The sequence below is a fragment of the Trematomus bernacchii genome, unplaced genomic scaffold (genome assembly GCF_902827165.1).
Source record: "Trematomus bernacchii unplaced genomic scaffold, fTreBer1.1, whole genome shotgun sequence".
Lineage (NCBI taxonomy): Eukaryota > Metazoa > Chordata > Actinopteri > Perciformes > Nototheniidae > Trematomus > Trematomus bernacchii.
Window position 1 is genome coordinate 17,574,319 of NW_022987714.1, and position 23,267 is coordinate 17,597,585.

At 41.5% G+C, this 23,267-nt stretch overlaps 1 protein-coding gene across 1 annotated transcript in view; it reads right to left on the minus strand.

Annotated features, from left to right (window-relative positions):
- Positions 1-229: 229 nt before the first annotated feature.
- The window catches only part of LOC117491707 (synaptotagmin-9-like), a 56,887-nt gene continuing 33,849 nt past the window's right edge, over positions 230-23,267 (minus strand). Inside the window, exons 5-8 of the mRNA XM_034141795.1 lie at positions 10,884-11,004; positions 10,548-10,719; positions 8,334-8,463; positions 230-338 (exon numbers count right to left, since the gene is read on the minus strand). Coding sequence (XP_033997686.1) covers positions 261-338; positions 8,334-8,463; positions 10,548-10,719; positions 10,884-11,004 — 501 coding nt within the window. The 3' untranslated portion in view covers positions 230-260. The remainder of the gene's footprint in view (positions 339-8,333; positions 8,464-10,547; positions 10,720-10,883; positions 11,005-23,267) is intronic.

Here is a 23,267-nt window from a genome sequence, read left to right on the forward strand (position 1 = left end):
ACTGTATGTACTCTATGTCAGTTAGTCAAACATTGTACTGTATGTTTCCACATTTCAATTGGACTATCTTCAAGTCCATCCCTATAGTTCTACCAACTTGAGGCCCTGTGTGTGTGTGTGTGTGTGTGTGTGTGTGTGTGTGTGTGTGTGTGTGTGTGTGTGTGTGTGTGTGTGTGTGTGTGTGTGTGTGTGTGTGTGTGTGTGTGTGTGTGTGGTGTGTGTGTGTGTGTGTGTGTGTGTGTGTGTGTGTGTGTGTGTGGTCATGGTGATGGTGGTGTCTTCAGGGAATTGGTGGATCCTCTTTGGCTTCCACTCCCCGTCACTACCGTTCCGACCCACTGGACCACGTCAGGGATGAAATAAAGAGGGAAGGAGAGAAAGAGGATGAGGTTAGAATTCAAACAGAGTAAAACAAAAAACTTAGAGTTGATCTTATATGTAGATTGTTGTCCTAATATGAGAGCCAATAACATACTGTTCCATTGTGCCTAGAAAAAAAGTCTAAATTACTTAATTCTTTATTGACCCTATATTAGTTCTATGAGGGTCCTGTCAAGGCTTGTAGAATGGGAATTAACTTTCCATCGACTTTGGCTTTTCACGGCATCATTCACTAAGAAAAATTGGTCCCAAAAAGCAGAATTTAGACACCATTGTTGGAAAATGTCAATTGTATTTGCACACTTGCTTGTTATTGCTAATCTCCAAAGCTTGAAGCTTTAAACACAATGAATAGGCTCTTGGGAGAGGAGCCAATGTATATCTTGAGCTAAATCCAGTGGATTTAAAAAATCTTAAGAAAATGTCTTCCATATGGAGATAGAATGCTTTTCTTCTATGTTTCCAATTTAGAATATATAATGGAATCAAGTGGTGGAAAACCAATTCAAACCACTGAATAAGTAACCTGCATGTCCAATCATTAAATGTAAATCATGTCACAGTAATGTACATTTTGTGGAACAACAATGGGCACAATGGTATTTTATAGCTCCCAGCTTTTAAACAAAATGTTAATAGATTTTTCGGTGTACTTTCCAAGTTTTTTCTTGTTAATGTTGAAAGGGTCTAAAGACAAAGGGTTTTATTTGCTGTAAAAATGAATATATTGATTGATAATATATTCTATTAATAGAAATGTTGTCAAATTAAATGACTGCTTTGTTCAATTGTGTGGGGTTGTAATCACAGATCAATAAACATGAACAAATTATGAAAACTGAATTCCATATTTATTGCTCTGCTATTGTGCATGCTGGCCCACTGCAATAGTTTAGTAGGAAACTTACGCTGCTAGCACAAGTCACAATAGTTCCCCAAGCATTTCTTTCTGTCCTGTCCCAATTTACATTTTGTTCTAAGAACTGTTCATAATTTCATTCATTTAAGATGTTTTATTAAAGGTACAAAAGGCTATCTGAGTTAACAATCTTGCTAAGTCCGCCAACTCGCGCCGAGTGAATTGCAAAGACAAATATGTCGTGTAGTAATAGATTTATTTATTTTCTTCTCAAGAGAGTACTAGAATGTGTATTTTATGTTAGTATTTCAAAAAATCTCCTGGGGGACAATCCCCCCAGACCCCCCTGCAGGGGTTGGGTTTTCAGCATGTCAACTCTTTCACCTGTGGGGAAATTGCAGGATTGGCTCCAGGTCGCCCTTTTTATTTACTACAAGACAAATGTGCCTTTTTATTTCATACAGTTCAAATTTGATTGAGACCGAGAAATAATCTAAACCTCACGCGTGGCGTTTCACTGTCAAGGGGGGCGATATAGCGTGTATGTAATTACATTGCAAATACTGACTTGAGCCCCACCACTGTATGGGTTAGCCCTACCATAGATTACCCAACAAAAATACTCTGGAGCCGCCACTGACTGTCACTTAGCAAGCTTGTCAGCTCAATTGTTAATGGGTCAACAAATTCCCAAGTTTACTCAAAAGTAGTATTTGTTTTATTGATTGCTGCTTCATAACTGCCTGAAAGTGTTTATTTATTGTAGGGCAGTGGACAGAAAAGGTTTAAAAAAGTAAATAATGCCACACAGCTAATAAAAAGCTTCTTCCATTTCGGATTTTCCTTTGTTCCTGCAAAGCTCAGCTGTGTCAAGTCAATTTGCTGTTGGTCAAACAGATTGCCATCAGCTCAAACTCCTGGGGCAAAGTTGATAAATTCACTTAATGCTTCCTTTCTGGTGTAGCAAGACCTTAAGACATTTTTTAAATATCAGAAATGATACCAAAAGTTGGCTTGTGAACAGACTACATGTCAGGCAAAATGGAGGCAACCAAGCTTTCTGCTTTTTTATTTTCCTTTGCTTTCCGCTCAATAGCATCAGCTCTGGCTTGAAATTACCCTGGGGAATTCAATAGCATTTTGTCGATTGTGCTAGCCTTGTGTGGATGTGTTTACAGTCTTGTCTGAAGAAATCAAGTCGGAGTATTATTAATTCTGTCAGACTGTGTCAGAAGGTCAGTGAGGTTAACTCAATCTCTTAAGAAACGGCATAAAAGCCTAAAGCTGATAATAAGACTGCATGTGTATGTGAGCGCGAGACATACAGTAGACTTGTTTGTAATTATTTGTTGAAAATAATCTTATTTCGGAATACTTTCTGTCTGCACATCACCAATATGCAGACCGAAAGTTCTTTAGAAATATTAGGGCTAGGAAAAAAGTGAATCACATTCCGAAATTTGACCCCGACTTTGTCCTGTAATTCCAGCGCAGATTTCTACCACACCAAAATGGAAACTGCTCTCGTTTCTTAGGTGTGATGAAAATGGAGGAAAGGCATTGGGCTGAAGCATTTTACAGCCAGTTTCTTGAAGTTGCACAGGAGTGGGAGTGCACAAGATCACCAACGTAGGAACAGGTAGTGCTTGCAATATGATAACGACAGCAAGAATACTATCATATAAGAATACGCCCTGTGTAGCGCACATTATACGGAGGGCGATCACAGCAGCTCTCCACCAGCTTTGTTGATGCATTAGCTAAATAAATTGTCAGTCTTCATGCCAATAATTCAGAAATCATCAAAACTAAGCTGGGAGTTTATAATAAATAAAAAAGCACCCTATGATTTATCTCACCACTTTGTCATGTAGTTCTTTCTTTGTGTGTGTGTGTGTGTGTGTGTGTGTGTGTGTGTGTGTGTGTGTGTGTGTGTGTGTGTGTGTGTGTGTGAGAGAGAGAGAGAGAGAGAGAGAGGAGAGAGAGAGAGAGAGAGGAGAGAGAGAGAGAGAGAGAGAGAGAGAGAGAGAGAGAGAGAGAGCGTTAGATTAAGTGACATATCCCGTTGGCCAGGTTCCCTCAGGACTTAAGGATCTTTTAAAGAAACATAAATAAGCCATTAGCCTGGATCTGAGGATCTGAGGCCCTGTTGTAGCCCAGTGCTGCTGCTAATGGCCTCAGATAAGACACGGCTACTGGAGAGTGTCTGACAGAACCTGTGTGTGTGTGTGTGTGTGTGTGTGTGTGTGTGTGTGTGTGTGTGTGTGTGTGTGTGTGTGTGTGTGTGTGTGTGTGTGTGTGTGTGTGTGTGTGTGTGTGTGTGTGTGTGTGTGTGTGTGTGTGTGTGTGTGTGTGTGTGTGTGTGTGTGTGTGTGTGTGTGCGTGCTTTAGTGCTATACAAATGGCCCTCGAGAGCGCAAGAGAGCTCTTTTAGCTTCACCGTTATTGGCGATATCAGGGTCACTGACCAACAACCAATACTGCAACTCCTCTGGTATTACAGTGTGAAAGTTAACGTCCATTTACTTCTGCAGCTTGATGCACTGCTCAGTAAAACACACTGATGGCTAGCTGGGAAAATGGGAAAAATCATGGTCTCAGGTTGCAATTAAATGAGATAACCATGTGATGCAGTGGCGTAACTGTCGACGGTGCAGCCGGTGCAACGCGCCGGGGCCCCGAGCCGGCAAGGGGCACATGCAAAAAACAAAAAAAAAAATCGTTTTTAATATTATTTTTTTGGGGCCCCAATGGCATTGCCCGGTTCACGCAGTCTTCAAAGTAACCAAACAACCTAAATTAATTTGTAATTTGTCTGTCCAATGACCTTGCTCCCTTTCATGTCATGTGATACCTTGCGTGACGAGCGAACCGTTTAATCAACCTGTACTGTACTGTAGCTAGCAGCAGCAAGTTCGGCAGCTTTATAAAAAATGTAATAGCTTGCATTCATAATGTACAGCAAACCAAAGCACAAGAGCAGCGCTCAAAAGAGAAAGGACAAGAGAGAACAAGGAGATGTAACAGCTAAACTGACAAAATTAGACCGTTTTTTTTGTCATACATCGTCCTCGAAATCGAGCGCTAACGTTAGCAATGTTGACGTGCAGCGGTAGCCGGAGCCGGAGGCTAACGATAGCTCACCTGCCTCACCACCATCATTGCCATCTAGCTCCACAAGTGAAGCTGTATCCGTGGCCGTGGCTGTGCAACCTTCTTCTCCAGCCAGCCAGGAGGAGAGGCTGGATTTGGCTGTGCCCGGCGGTGGTCCAACAGTTCCCCCAAGGGCCCCAACCGATAGGGGACTCTATGGCGCTATTGAGACCCCCGACGCCAAGATCAAAAGCTATATTATAGCAACCGGTCTATGTAGGCCTCCCGGCCCATTCCCCAGAGACAAACATCAAGGAAACAGGTTTAATCCTCTTCTTAGTTCGCTGTACCGTTGTCAGGCTGTGGTGGTCTGAGGCCAGGGCAGGCTGTTGTTGATAGCCTATACATGTGGCGCTTCTGAGTGGTTGTGTATGTGTGTGTGAGCGCTTATGTTTGTGGCGATGGGGAGGGAGGGGGGGGGCCCAAAACAATATTTGCACCGGGGCCAATCACTGATGTGATGGGACTTAAAAAGAGCTTCAACTGCCTGTAAAACTTAAAATACTACTACATTTGCTTTGTTTCCTATTGCCTTCTCTTAAAGGTCCCATGACATGCTTTTCCAGTTATTACCCGTCCACTTGTGTGTTATGTAGCTTTTTCTGCATGTAAACGGTCTGCAAAGTCACAAACCCTCAAAGTATACCCTGTAGCGAGTAAAACTCTAACACAGAAATGCTGCCCCAGAACGCCTCGTTGGAGATTTTTCTTTTTCCATTTTTTTCTTCCGGGAACCAAGTGACGTAACGACGTCCCAAATGGACCAATCCGTGGAGCTCCTCACACACACACACTCTCTCAGCGGCGAAACTGTGGCGCTTACACTGTAGGTGCGCCGCGTTTGGGGGTGCGGGTGCTAGTGGAGCCTCGCAGATGGGGGTGCTGCAGCCCCCTCAGCACCCTCCCCTTCCCGCGTCCATGGTGCTCAGGCTGAGTTCAGGCTGAGTTTCGCGATGTCTCGCTGTCTCGCAGACCCCATGCAGCAACCAGGAAACCACACCAGTAACCAAGCTCACACTGTCCGCTCCTCACAGCAGCGAGCCGCGCAACGTCCTGCCAACACGGCACCCAGACCCCACGCAGCATTCTCATCTGTTTGTCATTACTGGTGTCATTTTCTGGTTGCTAACGCTATTGTAACACATAATCCCTGATGTTCCGCTGTAACGGTGGTGGACTCATCAGAACAGAGTGGGCGAGCTGACCAATCAGAGCACAGTGGGCTCATAGGGCGGGGGGGGGGGGGCAGGAGCTCCAACAAGACAGAGAGTGAATACACATACTATACAGAGATGCTGTATGAGAAACCAATGTCATTTTGGAACATTGAACAATGTAAATCTATTCTAGTATACCTCAACAATGGAATTATGATCAGTAGAAATGGCCATGACATGGGACCTTTAACACCCACACACATGCAGACATACATATTCGGGATAGATCATTCACAAGTGAATATATGAGGAGAAAATATTAGGGAAAGGATGAGACTGAATTTTCCCTCTAAACGCTTTACACAATCATTTTCCCAGAGGAAGTTATTTCTGTGTGAGTTTTTTAAGTTCAGTGTCATAATGCCTCAACATGTGTTAAGCTCTAAATAAAGCAAAAGGTTGTTGATTTACTGTATAGTCATATCCATCATTAAGTGCTCCTGCCGTGATGAGCCCAGTTTTAAGTTTGTTTTCCGGTTTTATTTTGAAAGGTTTTCTCCTTGTGTGCCATGTTTTTTGTACTTCCTGTCTTTGTGTGTTGTGTGTCCTGGCCTTATTAGTTCCACCGGTTCACCATAAGCCTTCCAACCACCTGAAACTCCTGTACACCTGCACGGATCCCCTCATTAGTTCAGATTCTTTTTAGGTTTTGCTTGTGTGTTGTTATACCTGAAGTTCTGCTCTGTTTGCCTTGCAATGCCTGGATTACACTTAAGAACAAACTTATTTTCAGATGAAAAATCCATTTGGTTCCCCCCTGTTCCACTCACTTTATGTACAAGTTATCTTGTTTTACCCAGAATGTCATTGTGTGTCATTTGTTTAGCTTTATAAGGAAGGGGCTTGCATACAATATCCCTGTCAAGATGTTTTTTTTGTTAAGTTTGTTACTGTAAAATGCAGTCTTTTCAGTTCTTATACATTTGCAACAAACAGAAAATGTTTTTGAAAAGGTAATGGACTGCTAAAATCAATAAATGCTTTGAATATAAGATTGGATTTTCAAGATTTCAGTTGGAAATGTCATTAGGATAGCTGAAGAAAATTAGACATGTTCATTAGAGATGGAATAATATTTCTGGGGTCCTTAGTCTCTTTTATAACGAGCATCGTCAGACCTCCTGCGGTAAAAATAATGATGTCTTACGTCAACAGTCTCCATGTTAACATCTAACAAGCTAGCCAATGTCTATTTCATTTACAAAGGAATGCTAAACACGCCTAACCTCTTAGCAAACCTGAAATGAATCTTCAAATTCTTTCAGATAAAGGACACATAAGAGACAGCGGATGCTAACGCGTGTTATAGCTCATGATAGGCGTTACATTTACCCAAACAGCAACCCATTTTGAAGCGTTTTATATTCTGACTCCTTCGGCTGAATACCAATAGATTTAGCTTTGACAACCCGACATAAATTAACATGAATCAGTCCAGCATCTGTTTTAGCACGCTCTGTTTTTTTAATGAGAGTGGGCAGGGAATTCAAAAATAGAAACAGCTCACTGAATGTGGTGTGTGTGTGTGTGCGTGCGTGCTTGCGTGTGTGCGTGTGTGTGTGTGAGCTAGGTGCTTCTGTTTTGGCAATCCCAACTAAACAAGTCAAGTATAAAGAGGGTTATGCAGTATTCTTGTTATGTAATTGACTATTTATGTACTTCAAAATGTCTGTTTTGAATCAAGACAGTATACTCAACTGTAAGTTTTTTCCCATTTAAATGTTCACCTCGCCTGAAACCTTTTGTGTATATATACTTTAAATAAACCTACACAAGTATGTCATTTTACTTGATAATTGTGCTAAATTAGCCTGATAATGAGTGAATTGCCGTATTGTTTCGACAATGAGCCTGAGCACTTCAATTTTGATCACTGTACATGAAATCAAACCTATAAGTGTCTTTCCCTCTAAGCTATTGCATGGAACATCTTAAGACTTTTTCATTTGCACAGACATCAGGCAGTGAACGGTCACTCTAACATACCGGATTTTTAGTCATGCTAGTGGCCACTGGTTGATTTAGTCCACCACATTTTTCCAGATTGAACATTCTATACAAATATGGATGGATTGTCATACATTTAAATAGACATGTAGGTTCTTCAGAAGATGACAACTGACTACCATGAGACCTTCTAGTGAAATGTCTTGACAACTATAAGATGATTAGCACAAAGACTTTATTATACGTTCGTAGTCCCCAGAGGATGAATCCTAATGACTTTGTTGATAAAAAAATATAGTTCTCTGGAACTACAGGGTTTACATTTGTGTGACATTACTAATGTAATGTAACTAGGCCTTAGGCCTAGTGGTAATACCTGGTTTAGACATTTCTTGTTCTTCTTAGGAGGAATTGTTATCACTTTGATGATTTGGCTTTCTTTAGATAGCGCCATTATCAGATCCAATATTTTTAAACCATCAACATGTCCATCAGCCTGAATTGTTGTCTTAGCTAATTGAAGCATGCTGACATGCTAAACTAAGATAGTGAACATGGTTAACATTATACCTGCTAAAGCATGTTAGCATTGTCATTTTAAGAACGTTGGTATGAAGCATTTAGCTCAAAGCACACCACTGTTCAGCCTTCCAAAGATGCTAGCATGGTTGTATCTAGATGATTGCATGAAGATGATTTTTACTTAAGAATAGTTACTTTGTTGTTACAGTTTTACTTAGGGAATGTATTGTACTGATACACAAGTTGGCCCGTACCTCTATGAGTGGGTGCCAGTGTGCAATGGGTTTCCGTGGGTATGACAGCATCTCACTCCAGTGGTCACGCCCCAGGCTCTCTGCCTCATTGCCCACCCTGCATACTCCGATCACTTCATTGTGTCCAACCCTGCGAAACAGAAGAGAAGAAGACATGGAAACAATCGTTGCATCAATAAATCCATCTAGATAATACACTCAGCTGGAGGGTGCATGTTGAAGGCCTGTGCTCTAGAATTCAACAGCAATTGTATTTATTGCGTAGACTCCGGGCTTACGGAGTCGAGCAGAAGTTCATGTTACTATTTTATCATGCAGTGTTGGAGAGCATCATAATGTATGGTATCACTGCCTGGTATGGTAACTTGACAGTGCAGTCAAAGTCACAGATCGCTCGCCTGTTACAGACTGCTTTGAAAATTATGGGGGTCAAAAAACATCCATCTCTCCAAAACATATATGAGCAGTCCATTATTAGAAAGGCACACAAAATTGTGTCTGATCCCACCCACATACTCCACCCAGAATTCCAGCTCCTACCGTCTGGTAGAAGATTCAGGGATCCCAAGAGCAGGCTGAACCGCTATAAGCACTCATTCCTCCATGTCCATTAAGCTTCTTAACAATAACATGTGATGTAATATACTTTTAAATGTTGGCCATGAGGGTTGTGCATTAGGTCGCCATTGTCAGTATGTGCGTCTGTATATGTGTATGTATTTTAATGTTTATTATGTTTGTGCGGAACTGCAGAATGGAGTCCAGAACACATTTCCTTACAGGGACAATAAAGTATATCGTATTGTATTGTATATGTGCTGTACATCAAACTAATATGTAGGTACAATAAGTTTTGGTGCTGCAAATATGTATAATTATTAGGGCTGTCAGTCGATTAAAATATTTAATCGCGATTAATCGCATGATTGTCCATAGTTAATCGCGATTAATCGCAAATTAATCGCACATTTTTTATCTGTTCTAAATGTACCTTAGAGGGATATCTTTTAAGTTTTTAATACTCTTATCAACATATGAGTGGACAAATATGCTTTATATGTTTGTTTATTATCATTTGAACAATGACAAATATTCTCATGAATATTAAACACAACAACCTCTGAACATTACAAATATTCGCCTCAATTCAACCTGGAACCTCTCTCATACAATAATACTGTGTGTGTGTGTGTGTGTGTGTGTGTGTGTGTGTGTGTGTGTGTGTGTGTGTGTGTGTGTGTGTGTGTGTGTGTGTGTGTGTGTGTGTGTGTGTGTGTGTGTGTGTGTGGAGACACTGTGATGGATCGTTGGAGCTATGTGCAGCTCAAGGCATATATGCTCCAACGGGAGCTGCCTGGACGCTGCAATCATGTTGCGCGTACTATCCGTGCTGAGTGTGCTGACTTTTCGTACAATGTCCCACTGTCTGGCTACCTGCATAAAGTCAAGTGCTCGGCGCAGTTGTCGGCGAAATGTCATTGAAACAGCTCCTTATATCCGTTAGCGCAGCTAGCTAGCACCAGATGCTAACAACAACAACACGTAAGGTGTGCCTCGCTCGCGCGAGTCGCGCCACACATACACACTCTCCCTCCCGGTCCTCCCGATGGCCAGTCCGGGCCTGCCGGTGAGCGTGGAAGTGTGGTCTGCCACAAGCGGGCGGTAGGAGCGGGGCTGTCAGCATCAGCTTGTCGATGGTATTTTAAACTCGATGCGCTCTGAAACTACGGCGGCCGAGGACAAAAAATACACATGCGTTAATCGCGTTAAAATAATTAGTGGCATTAATTTTTTTTTGCGTTAACGCGTTATTAACGCGTTAACTTGACAGCCCTAATAATTATTCTACAACTTCTGTTCATAAAATAGTTTTAAAACAGTGTTTTTATTTCAATTTGTTCGAAAAGCCGCTATGTAGCTACATAGCCACATGCTCAAAATGTCAAATGCCCAGATAGTAGGAAACAATAATATGAATGCCCAAAGCCTTTTGGTAAGAAAAGCTAATGGCGCTTTCAGGATCTCAAGTAACTTTTTGGGAGGAATACCAAACATGAACATCGGCACAACACAATACAATTGAGTTTGCTCTGCCCAGCAATTGGGAATGAAGCATACAGTATAACAGCAAATTGCAAAGAACATGGAAAGGAAGTTGTTGCCCAACCATTTTATTAAACCTTAAATGGCTCTGTACCTAGGTTACTTACTAACCGATCATAGTCCATGACAGCTATGAGCAGGCTGATCTGGTCGATGTTCTCAGGAGGAACATCAAACACAATGGCTTCATTGTACACCGGGTTCAGAGTGTTACGCTTGGTTGACGTCTTCCTCTTCTTTAGCCTCCGGCCTTCACACATCAAGGAGACTTTCACATATGGATCTGGGGAAAAGTAACACGGCAAGGTCAATAAAGATGCCAGAAAGTCTTGACACGTAAAGCAATGCGCAAATTATTATGAATCCACCAAAAACAAATAAAGCACTAGAATAACACATGTGTATATTTGTTTAAGTGGTAACATTGCTGTGTCAGTCAGCACCCACCTGAAGCTCCAGTGATGTCCATGGCTTTGAGATTTCTGGCTTTGATCATGGTGATAGTGAGCCTGCCCGCCGTGGGGAGATAGCACAATGAGAACATCAGTTCTCCTAGGTCCACATTGTCCTGTAAAGAAATATATTACATTTATATATTAGTACTGCTAATCCAAAAAAACACAAATAATTATCCCTATTCTTTTATGGTGGTCCAAGTGGGAAACGGGGCTTGAGGGAATTTCATAGTTGAAGCTGCCAACAATTTCAGTTTTGTTATTTTGCCTTAAATATGTCTTGTGTCTCAATTTGGATACTTCCCCTAGTACACACTATGTCATGTACTGTCAACACATGTGTAGTGTGTGCATTTTGACCGTGTAGTTGTTGCACACGGCTGCCCTAACTGGAAGTGTAGATCGCCGATGTTAGCTAACTAGCTAGCTAGCAAATTCACGGTAAACCAAATCATTTCAGACCGCTAAATAAACCCCATAAGATTAACAGTGGCTTCTTTTTGACACCAGTAGAGTGGTTTGTTACTTAAATAGTGAACAAAAAAACACATGTCAAACTTTTATTTGTGTTAAAGGAGAGGTGTCATGCTTTTCCGGTTATTACCCGTCCCCTTTTGTGTTATGAAGGTTTTTATGCATGTAAACGGTGTGCAGAGTCAAAACCCTCAAAGTACACCCTATAGCGAATAAAACTCTAACACAGAAAATACCTCCCCAAAACGTCTCGTTGGAGATACGTCATTGTCCATTTGATTCTTCCGGGACGGCATGATGTCAAGCCGTACCCGGAACGAAATGGACCAATCCGTGGAGCAGTTACGTTACGTCCGCGGAGTCGTTACGTTAAGCCCCCGCTGATTGGTCCAAATTGACCAATCCACGGACTTCCTCACACACATCTGTGTGCAGGGAGCAGGCAGCTCAGCTGATTTCTCCTCCCTGGCTGCAGGCTGATAACAGACAGTTGGGATCGTGGCGAAATTCTCTCTGCAGACCCATTCTCACAGCGTTTATCAACCTTTTTCTTACTCAATATCAAGCCACACTTATTGTTTTTACTTCGGCTGTGAGTTTGTGTGTGCTCAGGATGAGTTTGGCTGTGTTTCGCTATGTATCCTAAACAAGGAAACAACACCTCCACGGAGCTCAGCGCGATTCACAACGTCCCGACCAATCAGAGCACTGTGCTCACAGGGAGGGTGGGGGGCTGGAGCTTTGGGAACTACAACGAGCCGTTAAAGGCAGAGAGTGAAATTGAGTGAATACAAGTAGTTTACAGAGATGCTGTATGAGAAACCAATGTGAGTTTGGAAAAATGCACAATATAAATCTATTTTAGTATACCTCAACAATGGAATTATGATCAGTGGAAATGGCCATGACACCTCTCCTTTAATGTTACGTAGCCAAGATGGCGTTGTATGTGAGTGTGAGAAGTGTCTACAATTGTGTTTTTTACCATTACGAGTGCACCATCCGGGTACTCGTGTTGCATTTTGCAATACTTCACATTAGGACACAATACTGCACACAAAACAGCATATACAGAACTAGCAATATTTTGACACAGCAGAAGAAATCCCTTGTGATATCGCAAGAATCCAGCTGCCATGCCATGTAAGGGATTTGCCTCTCCTGCCACAGTCTCAGCTGATGCCAAATGCAGACAGTCATTATTAGAATCAACCCACTTAGCTTTCAACATTAGCAATGAGTTTAAGACTTTGGATTTGTAATGTCAAGCTTGACAATAACTTCTTTGGTAAGAGATTAAGGTTAAGCATTTTAATCAAAGGCAAAAAAAGCCCTGGAAATCAATGTGTAGATTCAACAGATGGCATATTATAATGTTACACAATTATATGGATCATGCCTGCAACACCTCCAGTAGAAAAACACATCTGCAACATTCAGTAACAGCATGACTCATCATTAATCTGCATGTCTCATATTACAAGTACGTCAAGATTTAAGCATTGAAATTATGTGCCAGCTGGACTTGAAACTTTATGCCCCTTGAAATTAGTATCTGGTTAAACTTGTGAAATATGCCATCAGGTAAAACTACTCCTGTGTGCCTGTGAGAATATCCCTGCCTTCACAACGTATCCACAGTCATGCATATGCCAAGCTCATCTCACAATTAACACATCTGAAAATAACGTGTGATGGTGTGAGAGTGATGGGTGCATTTTCTCACAAAGGGATACTCTGGTTTCTAGTTGTATGCTCTCCCACACATTTGGTTGACACAAAGCTCCCTGTTAAAAATAGCGATGAATAGGAAGTTAAAAGAGACAACAAAAATTTGACTTGATTTGACATTTTAATTACTCAATTACTCCTACTCTACTATTACATGTATAGTTGCCAAGCAGCTTAACACAACTATCCAAGGTTTCATAAAGCATTCTGTCCAATCTGTGATTAAACACAGAATGTTAATGATTGTGTACTTCACCTTAAAAGCAACTGATTAGATAGAAAGCCTATCTAATCTGTGAAATCAATATATCACATAGACATCAATATGTGCTTGGTATGAATCTCAGTGCAGGTTCAATCAGGAACCCTTATCATGGTTACACTCTTTTAGGCCCCATTTAGACGGGAACGCAAACACAAACGAAACGCAAACGAACCGAATTCGATATCAAAAAAGTATTCCGTTCACACGGATACCGCTCAATAAACGTGTCCCTACACACGAGACCGCTCCACACGCTGGAGACGCTGTAGTACATATGCCGGGCCTGTAAGTGCCCACAAAATACACCAAAAGCAGCGAAGAAGACCCCCGAGCATGGTTGCCCTTCTGTTTATTCTCCGCGGTGAATTTAGTTCATGTAGTTCTCCATGTCCACTTGTTGCTGATGGTTGTGGTAGAGGAGCTGTAGATTTTGCACTAACATCTGTAGCATGGTCAGTAGCAGTAGCAGTAGCTACTGACAGTAGCTACTAACCATGCCACAGCAGTGAGCAGCAGAGGTGGGGAGAGGCGGGGCTATGACTTCATCGTTATCAGGAAAATGATCATATAGGACATACACACGGAGCCGTTTGGGCCCCCAGAGCGTTCCGTCCGCAGATCTATCCACCGTTATCGTTTTAGGGGTCCGTTTCCGCGGTTCCGTTTCCGCGGTTCCGTTACGGCCTCGTGGGAACGAACGGGCTATACGAAAGAGAAAAGTAGCGGATACAACCCGTTTCGTTCCCGTGTAAACAGCACCTTAGTTAACCAACTGCATTTTTTCGCAATCTTCAACAGCCAATCATCGTTCCGTAGTGAAACTTGAAATCTGTTCTCCTCTCTTTTGCCGTCAGCTGTCATTTTGGGTGTCGAGCTTTTTGAACATTAAAGCATGGAAACATGTCACAGTAGAGGCACTAAATACAAATATGAACCTGAAAATGAGCATGTAGGGCCCCTTTCATATATATACATATGTCACTTTTAGCTCATCAGAAGTCCGCTCGTCACCAAATCCAGATCTGTACCATTAACCCATCAACATCACCACCAGTGTTACTATTCTTCCTACATAACATAAATATGTGTTCTCATTGCCTCAGACTTTACACATCATTTCGTGCACATGTCAAAATATATTCTTTCAATGAGAAAAAAAATCTCTCCTGATTAGACTGATTCTGCTGATTAAGATATATTGTAGACACACATTTAATTTCATTGCTTTGCATTACATTTCATTTCATTTAGCTGACGCTTTTATACAAAGCAACTTACAATAAGATCAAGGCCTAACCCTAACCCATGTAGAAACAATCTTAAAAATGCACAAATCCTGCAAGTACATTAGCTTTTAATAAGTCAAAACATGGACTATTTTGAAAATAATTGATTCTTTTTTTTTTCAAGGTGCAGTCAAAACGGGGGGTTACGTATTGTAATCCTAGTTATATAAGCACAGGCGGAGCCCTCTACTGGACTCTATGGGTACTACTCTATGCGAGCATTCACATACTGAGTTGCATAAACGTAGCCGGCCAATCGGGGTGAGCCTACCTTAATGCGCGCGCAGGCCCACAGTATATAAGGCGGCTACGCCTCCCGACTGTCATCCTACACCCTCTTCAGCGAGCGGCATGGGAAAGACAGGGCCCCCAGGTAGAGGGCTCCGCCTGTGTTTATATAACTAGGGTTACAATACGTAACCCCCCGTTATATCTCACACAGGCTCCGCCAGGGTGGAGCCCTGATGGATAACATCGACCCATCACACTGCCCCTGACCGGCCTTTGGTTAACAGCCACCGCACCCCAACTTCCTCTCATCCGGTTGTGACCCTGGAGAAGTTGGGGGCCGCAGCTTGGATAGAGCACACTCACACACGCTTACCTCGTGAAGAGTGAGCATGGAAAATAGTGAGGAAGGCTCTGTATGGAGTTTAACCTGTTAAACCCCATCCCTGTTTTTCAGGTCTCAGGCTCGAAAATGACATTCCCAGAACAAATGACTATATCTTCCCTTCTAAAAGGGGAAAATTAATAATCTTTTTTCTCAAAGTAATGATAAACCTGTGAGTTGGATGTAGAAAAGTCAGAATCAATATAGATGTTTTTTATTTTAAAGAAAATTCAGATTGAACATAGTAAAAAACTGTAAATTATAGCGTCCGTCCAAAAATTATTTTTTACTTATAGTGAAAACCACCCTTGAATGATGGGATGGTAGACTAAAAGCTTTAGGAATCCAAAGTACAACATATAATAAGTACCTTGTATCAAGATTGATGCAAAACAAGTGACATTTGACCTTTGGGTCATCGGAGGAGGTGAGTTAGTGGCTGTCTTTTATTGGTGTTTTATCGTATGTTTTATCCTATGTATTACCTGCTGCTGTTTTATGCCTTTTATTTTACATTTTATATTTTATTTGAATTGTGTCCTGTGTACTGTACTGTAAAGCACTTTGTACATCCGTGTTGAGAAGGGTGCTATATAAATAAAGTTTTACTTACTTACTTTTTAGAGAGGTTTAGCAAAAAAAACTCCACCTCTGGGGTGATTTGGGTGGAAATGGGCGTTTTTGCCGTTTCTCTGGAACCCATTGGTCGATTTTGGTGATTGACATCTCTTTTTAACCGTTAGAGCCAATAGAATCGAAGGGGAATTTCCACATACACACCAATGTTACCATGCAGTTGGCCGTAAACCGAAACCTATCTCACGCTCTGAAATCTGAAACCGGAAAAGTAGGTTTATTCCTGCCATACCACCCACTGGAGCCCTCGTCTTCAGTGGGTGCCGCCACGTCGCCTCCACACACTGCCAGATATCTGGCAATGGCTGAACCGGGCCGTAGAACCCCTGATGGAGGCGGCTCACCGGCTTCGGTGGTAGTGGTGGGCGAGCGGTAGTCCTACACGCTCCGCCGCTATGGCCATCACCAACGGGAAATCCTGACGGGCAGACCTGCGCGGTGGACCCTCATGGACGCCGGACCCAGAAGCGCCCGACACCGAAAAGTCCTCGTCTTCTTCCTTCTCGACAAACGGGGCCGCCCAGCCCGCCGGAATGGTGAATATGAACGGCACCGCCCCGGCAGTGTTAATTTTGGCAGCTGTTTTTGATTTAGTCTTAGTCTTAGTCTTTAGACGAAAATGGTAATTAGTTTTAGTCACATTTTAGTCATTTCTATCCTTCATAGTTTTAGTCTAGTTTTAGTCGACGAAAACTCAAAACGTATTAGTCTAGTTTTAGTCGACGAAAACTCAAAACGTTTTAGTCTACTTTTAGTCGATGAAAAATTACATTTTAGTCAACTTTTAGTCAAAATGTTTTCTCTCTTTAAACCAATTCAGTTAGGCAAATACAGGTTTCTGACATTGGAATCAAGGTGACAGCATCAAGTGTTGAAATTCGTAAAGCAACATTTCACTCTCTTAACACTTTACTTGTGTAATATCTAGGGATGGGTATCGTTAAGGTTTTCTACGGTACTACTAGTCTTATCAATACTGCTTATCGATCCGGTACTTTAACGGTATTCTTGTATTTACTTTTTGTTATTTTTTAAAGGAAAAAACTAACAAATTGTTAACCGAATTAATTGCTTTATTTAAAATGTGAAATAAATTAAATATATATAATTATGTTAAAATATTGTACTGTACTTGAGTAAAATGTTGAGGTACTTGTACTTTACTGGAGTATTTAAATGTTTTGCTACTGTGTACTTCTACTCCACTACAGTTCATAGTTAAATGGTGTACTTCTACTCCACTACATGTATTTAATACCTTTAGTTACTTTACAGATGTGGATGAATGATGTGAAATATAATCAAGTGTTAACTCAGACTTTAGTAAATTCACAAGCTACCCTGCAATATACAGATATATAATATATCATTCAAACTAGCTGCACCTTTACCAGCTTTGAGAACACTTTAATGATCAATCATTATAAAACATATCATATATATTATTCTGAAATGGAACAATCTGCACAATCACTACTTGTACTGTCGCTACTTTAAATATATTTTGATGATCATACTTTGACTTGAGGAACTCTTCCTACACTATGGTATTTTTTTACTTAGCGACAAGATCTGAGTACTTCTCCCACCTCTGCACACCTGATGTGATAACGTTATTCGTAATTGGGGCAACAGAGCTACGAGTTAAGGAAGTCGAAAATTGTGCATTTCTCCGACTGAATATGACGCCTTTTGGCCGGCTGTTTGGACAGACTACTCTACTCGTGTCAACGCGCTAACGCGAAAACATGGCAAACGAGCTTTGTCCACATCGAGCCTTGTAGTGTCTCTATACTTCTGAACGCTCCGTCCCCGGCAGATCTCTGTGTGCCGCTGCAGCGTGTCTGTTAGGCCCCGCCCCCGCACACAGAGAGACAGAGAGAGATCGCTCTTCTGGAGTGAAGAGAGCGGAAATAATGATATTGCAAGTTAGAAATGTAAGATGCATTTTGACAGACAAGACGGGCAATTGGGGGAAAATATGCTGCATTTTGAATGTCCGCTAGTCCACCATTAACACCTTAGTCCCGTCTCGTCTCCTCAACGAAAACTAAATATACATTTCGTCAAATTTTCGTTATCAAGAATCTATTTTTAGCTCGTTATCGTCTCGTCTTAGTCATGTAAAAAAGGTCGTTGACGAACATTTTTCGTCATAGTTTTCGTTGACGAAATTAACACTGCGCCCCGGCCACCTCCTGATCCTCCATCTCCACCACATCGAGTTCCTCCTGGTCCTGCACCTCGTCCGGCGAGACATAGTGTGCCTGGAAGTGCTCCAGATGATGCTGGCGTCTGAGCCGCGGGAGCGAACGGCAGGCATTGCAGGACGGGGAATGTTTTACGCCATCCACAGCGTGGTCAGGCCCCAAACACTCGAAACAAACGCGGTGGGGAACAGCGCCCGCAATTAAGCGAGGACATGTAGGGCAAGGCCGGCGCTCAAGGAGTGGTGAATCCATTACTTTTCTTATTCTTTCCTCTTCTCACGTTTAGCTTTTCAGTTGTTTGTCCTGCTCGCTTAAGAGAAAAAGGATGACAGTCGGGAGGCGTAGCCGCCTTATATACTGTGGGCCTGCGCGCGCATTCAGGTAGGCTCGCCCGATTGGCCGGCTACGTGTATGCAACTCAGTATGTGAATGCTCGTATAGCATGGTAGAGAGTAGTACCCATAGAGTCCAGTAGAGGGCGGAGCCTGTGTGAGATATAACAAGTGGGTTTTCAATCTGCAAAGGATGTGTGTACTTTCTGCTGTACTACATACGAAGGCAAGCACACACACACATTTTATATTAAAATGCTGTTGCTCTGGGGTCCCCTGCTGAAAATTGCTGAAAATCAAATTGCACAAAATTAGTTGATTCATCACAGATGTCAGCATCTACACACCTGCAAGCACAGAAACAAACCTACAGCATGAACCCAAGCAGAGTCCATGATGATGACGAATGACGAATTGATTAATCATACGAGTTACTGAGGCACAATCCACCTCTGACAATGCACGATTATTGTAACTGCCTCGGGCATTAATGATGTACAGCTTTAACACACAGGCCTTTGGGCAATTACGGGACATTGACATAAAAAGAAATTGTGGAAAACCCTTCATCTCTCAACAGATAACATTATATCATCCTCCCATCACACACTCTCATGCAGCACACTTACATTTTCAGACCATAGAGTGCTACTCACACTACTCATCTGAGCACTTACATCAAGCCTGTGGTCAGGAGGATGGTCACTTGTGAATGAAATTAGAAAGGTGCTCTAAAGCGCTCCAATAAAGCGTATAGAGAGTGTGGACAGTCCATCTTCTCCAATTGTAATACTATCACCTTCACTTTCACTCCCTCAGGAGCGCCAAGGCTTTATCTACAGCCTCTGTGTCTTTAATAATCACAGGCTCAGTCTAAATCAATCTTTTTGCTCCTCTTTCTTATTTGTTTAGCTCCCTCTGGGTGTATATGTGCCTTTTTCTGAGCTTATTGAAATAGTTTTTGCTTTAACAAGTGTCACTATGAAATTACGTGATACCTTTAACACATTATTAGACCATGGCAGGCACTTTGAAACACTGTCTTTTCCCATAAATCCTGATGATTACTCTCATAAACGCCGACTAGTCTTATGCCATAAAGTAATAATAAAAGAAAGAGCCAAGGACCCAGGAGACAAGATATATATGTTGCATTTGTATCATCATACTGAAATGAATACTCACAGCCTCATTTACAAGTATGCAGTGTACAAAGAGGTCTGTGCTGTGGAAAAAACTGGAACAAGTAAGTAATAATGTGTTTTTTATTAAGTTTGAATAACTAAATCTGTCATGCCTACATTTTGTCCTCATATTGTAGTACAGTTTGTTCAGCTCACTTAGACACTGGAGATCCCGTTACACAGGGGTTAATGGACAGCACAATTCCTCTGCCTGGCTGAACATGGGGGAAGTAAATAAATCACAGCCCATGCTCAACTCTAGCTGTATAGATGGATGTACCCTGGCAGAATCAGGTTAGGCTAAAGGACTCTTCATAACTCTCAGTAAAGAATAGTAAGACATTACACGACTAAATGGGTAGCTGGTTTGAAGTATATACAGTACAATCATACAACCGTACAACATTTAAAAAGGCCCTCTCTAGAGTCAGCATCTGATTTGTCCATGCTGAGCTACTGTAGAAACCTGGCGATGCAATATGACAGGCTCTGTGAAGTACATGTGAAAAAAAAGAAAAAAAACATTTTAAGATTCAAACTCATTTATTTTTTCGTAAGGCCAGCCATACCAAATGTGAAACATTTGGAATTTCTGCAAATTTGAGATTCTGTTAAAAAAAGACTTTTGCTAATGCAACAGATATTCTTCAGATGTCAATGACATACAATAATTATATGTGTATATATATATATATATATATATATTATTACACAACAATACGGCTATTGATTGATTGATCTATTTAATCTAGTAAAGAAGTGTCCTATTTGACCAACAAGATGCTTTGTTGTCAAGGAAACATATAGAGAACCATTCATTCCCAAGGGCAGCATTAGTTGACGTAAAAGCTAAAGAGATTACTGTACATGTGTCAGGAATTACATGTTGTCGTTGTCATAAGGTATATGGAGCTTTTAAAGAATAGCAATTCAACGTACAATATCATTATTAGTACCTTGGCCAAGGAGGTGTTGTTTTTCGCTTGGGTTTGTTTGTCAGTAGGATTAAGGAAAGACCCCTGACTAGATTTTCAGAAAATGTTTTGGAACTATGTTATATGGGCGAAGGAAGAAGATAACCCATTAATTTTGGAGCAATTCTGCATCAAACGGCAGTTACAAGCAATATTGGTTACGCTATGAAGATGCGTTTTATGGGGCTAGAAGCACTAGCGGTTGAGTGTCAAAGAGAAACTCAAGTCATATTGTGCAAAAGTGTCAAACTCTAGAGATGCTGACAATAGTCTGCACATCACTAGTTGATAGAGAGCTGCTGTTCATATTTTTGAGCTCAAAAGGAAAATAAAGCAGTGTAATTTGAGGAAACTCTCCAGACTTACTGCTTGTTCCTACCTGGTTATGAACCATCCAGTAATCAGTCTAGCTCAGTGTGCAGTCAATCAACAGACCACTTAAAATCTTCGATTGCTGAGATATTTAAGTTTGTATATTGAATATACGCCAATGGATAATTCCCTTATTACTTCCTCTGTTGGTGTAGATATAAAGGAGATTCAAGAGTCTACCCAGCTTGTCTGCTTTATTCTCAGCAGTAGATGATTTGGAGACAAAGACATTGAAGAGCTCAGAGAAACTGCAGCTCCTCCATGGCCAGTCAATAATATTGACTGCAGTCAGGTCGGTCTGCAATTAGGGACTTGATAAATGGGGTCAGTATGTCCATATGCAGTGTGTCTGTGTGTAGTTAATTCACTAAAGGAGGTTCCCATTTCCCGACAATGGCAAATGGTCCAATATAACAAGCACATGTCCTCCCAAGTGCCCTTAGGGACTAAGTGAGAAATATGATTATCTACATGCTTATGATCCTGAACATGTTACAGGAGCAACAATATACAGACAGGTCTAGCATTTAACATTTGCTTTATTTTATCTGATACCTATTAGCTTTTCGGTTTTGCACTCACACCCGCTGTCGTTATTCTGCTATTTTAGCCATTAGACAAAACATTTGTTTACTTAGTTCTCCCTTGCTTGGCAAGAGTTAGATGAAGATTGCCAGTATTCTCATGGCTCGTGCTAAGTAGGCTACTGTGTTCATCAGTGCAACACTCTTTGACACTCAACCTCTAGTGCTTCTAGCCCCATAAAACGTATCTTCATAGCATAACTAGTAGTCATGTATAAGTTTACATTTATAAAGATAAAGTGTGAATATTTATGCTTTGATTGAACATTTTGCTATGTAAGCCCGGGATTGGCAGAGGTGTTCACAGACATCTTTAACAGGTCCCTGCTGCAGTCTGTAGTCCCCACATGTTTCAAACACTCCACCATCGTTCCTGTCCCCAAAAAGTCAAAAATCACCAGCCTCAACGACTGCCGCCCAGTAGCACTCAAACTGAATTGTTTGTTGAATGATTATAACCCAGCCACCTATGAGGATGGTCCTCTGAATTCATGCTGGACATAGGTGTGTATAAGAATTGGTTTGTTGAATGAAAGTTTGAATGTGGTTTTTATCACCGACCTTTTATGAGGAGATGCCTCTAAATTCTGTCGGGGGATTTTAATATCACAACTGAATTGGGCAGTTGAAGTTACAATTTAGTGTAATAAATGTAAGACTGTGAATTGAGGTTTCATATTAGTAATTGACCACAGCATGAAATATTCTGTATGATTGTCATGTTGTAACGAGAGAAGGTAAAAACCCTGTACAAGTGTGGACCAATTTTTCTTCAAATAAACTGATCCCACCCTTTGGATTGGGACAACTTAAAAGAAATCTGCGCTCTCCTCTCCTGCTTGAAAGGTAAGAAATGCACATCTGCCACACTGCCACTTAGGTAGGGCCACATCTCATTACTGATATCAAAAATCCTTCGGGATCGCTTAAACAGATTTAGTGGGTCGTCTGAATTGAAACCGCAGTTAATTGAACCTGGTTCTTCAGGAGTTAGAGGTGAGATCTTGCTGACGTTGGTGGATCTGAGCCAAGCAGTAAACTTACATGGACTCAATAGCTTCTGTTAGGTCAATTAGTAGGTCTGAGTAATTTGCCGGAATAAGTTAACAGGCCTCCCGACTCCCACACAAGTTAATTGTCGATTAGCAAGCTTGTTAGTGGGGTTGCTAATGTGACAATAGTTCCACAATAGTACAAACTATAGCTTCATCCATGTTGGACTGTCTGGTTCCTCTTTCTATTTCACTGCATAGATTTACTCCCTGCAATTCATTTTTTTTTTTAAAGAATTATATCCCCAAATTTGGCCAATTTCATTGCTAATGTGAACAGCGCTTAACTCTGTAAACTCTGTAGCCTCATTGTTGTTTTGCCCAACATGGAACTTGGCTAACCTCATAGGCGGAGTTTGACATTTGCACTTGGGGGGGCAAACCTTTTTTACTGACGTCAGTACACAGTCCCAACTATTGTGTGGGGTGCTACGGATACAGTAGCAATAAAGCCAGCGCTCACCGCACTGAGTATGACTTTTCCATGCCCGCCGTACACACACACTCATATGGAAGGGGCGGTCTCCCCCCCAACAACAGTGCATTACATAACTGTAAAACGTATCATAACTGTGCACATCTTATACTTATTTGATAACTAGGCCTACTATATCCCTTGGTTACTTGAACACGCTACAACATTATTAACCAGTGTCCTACCTT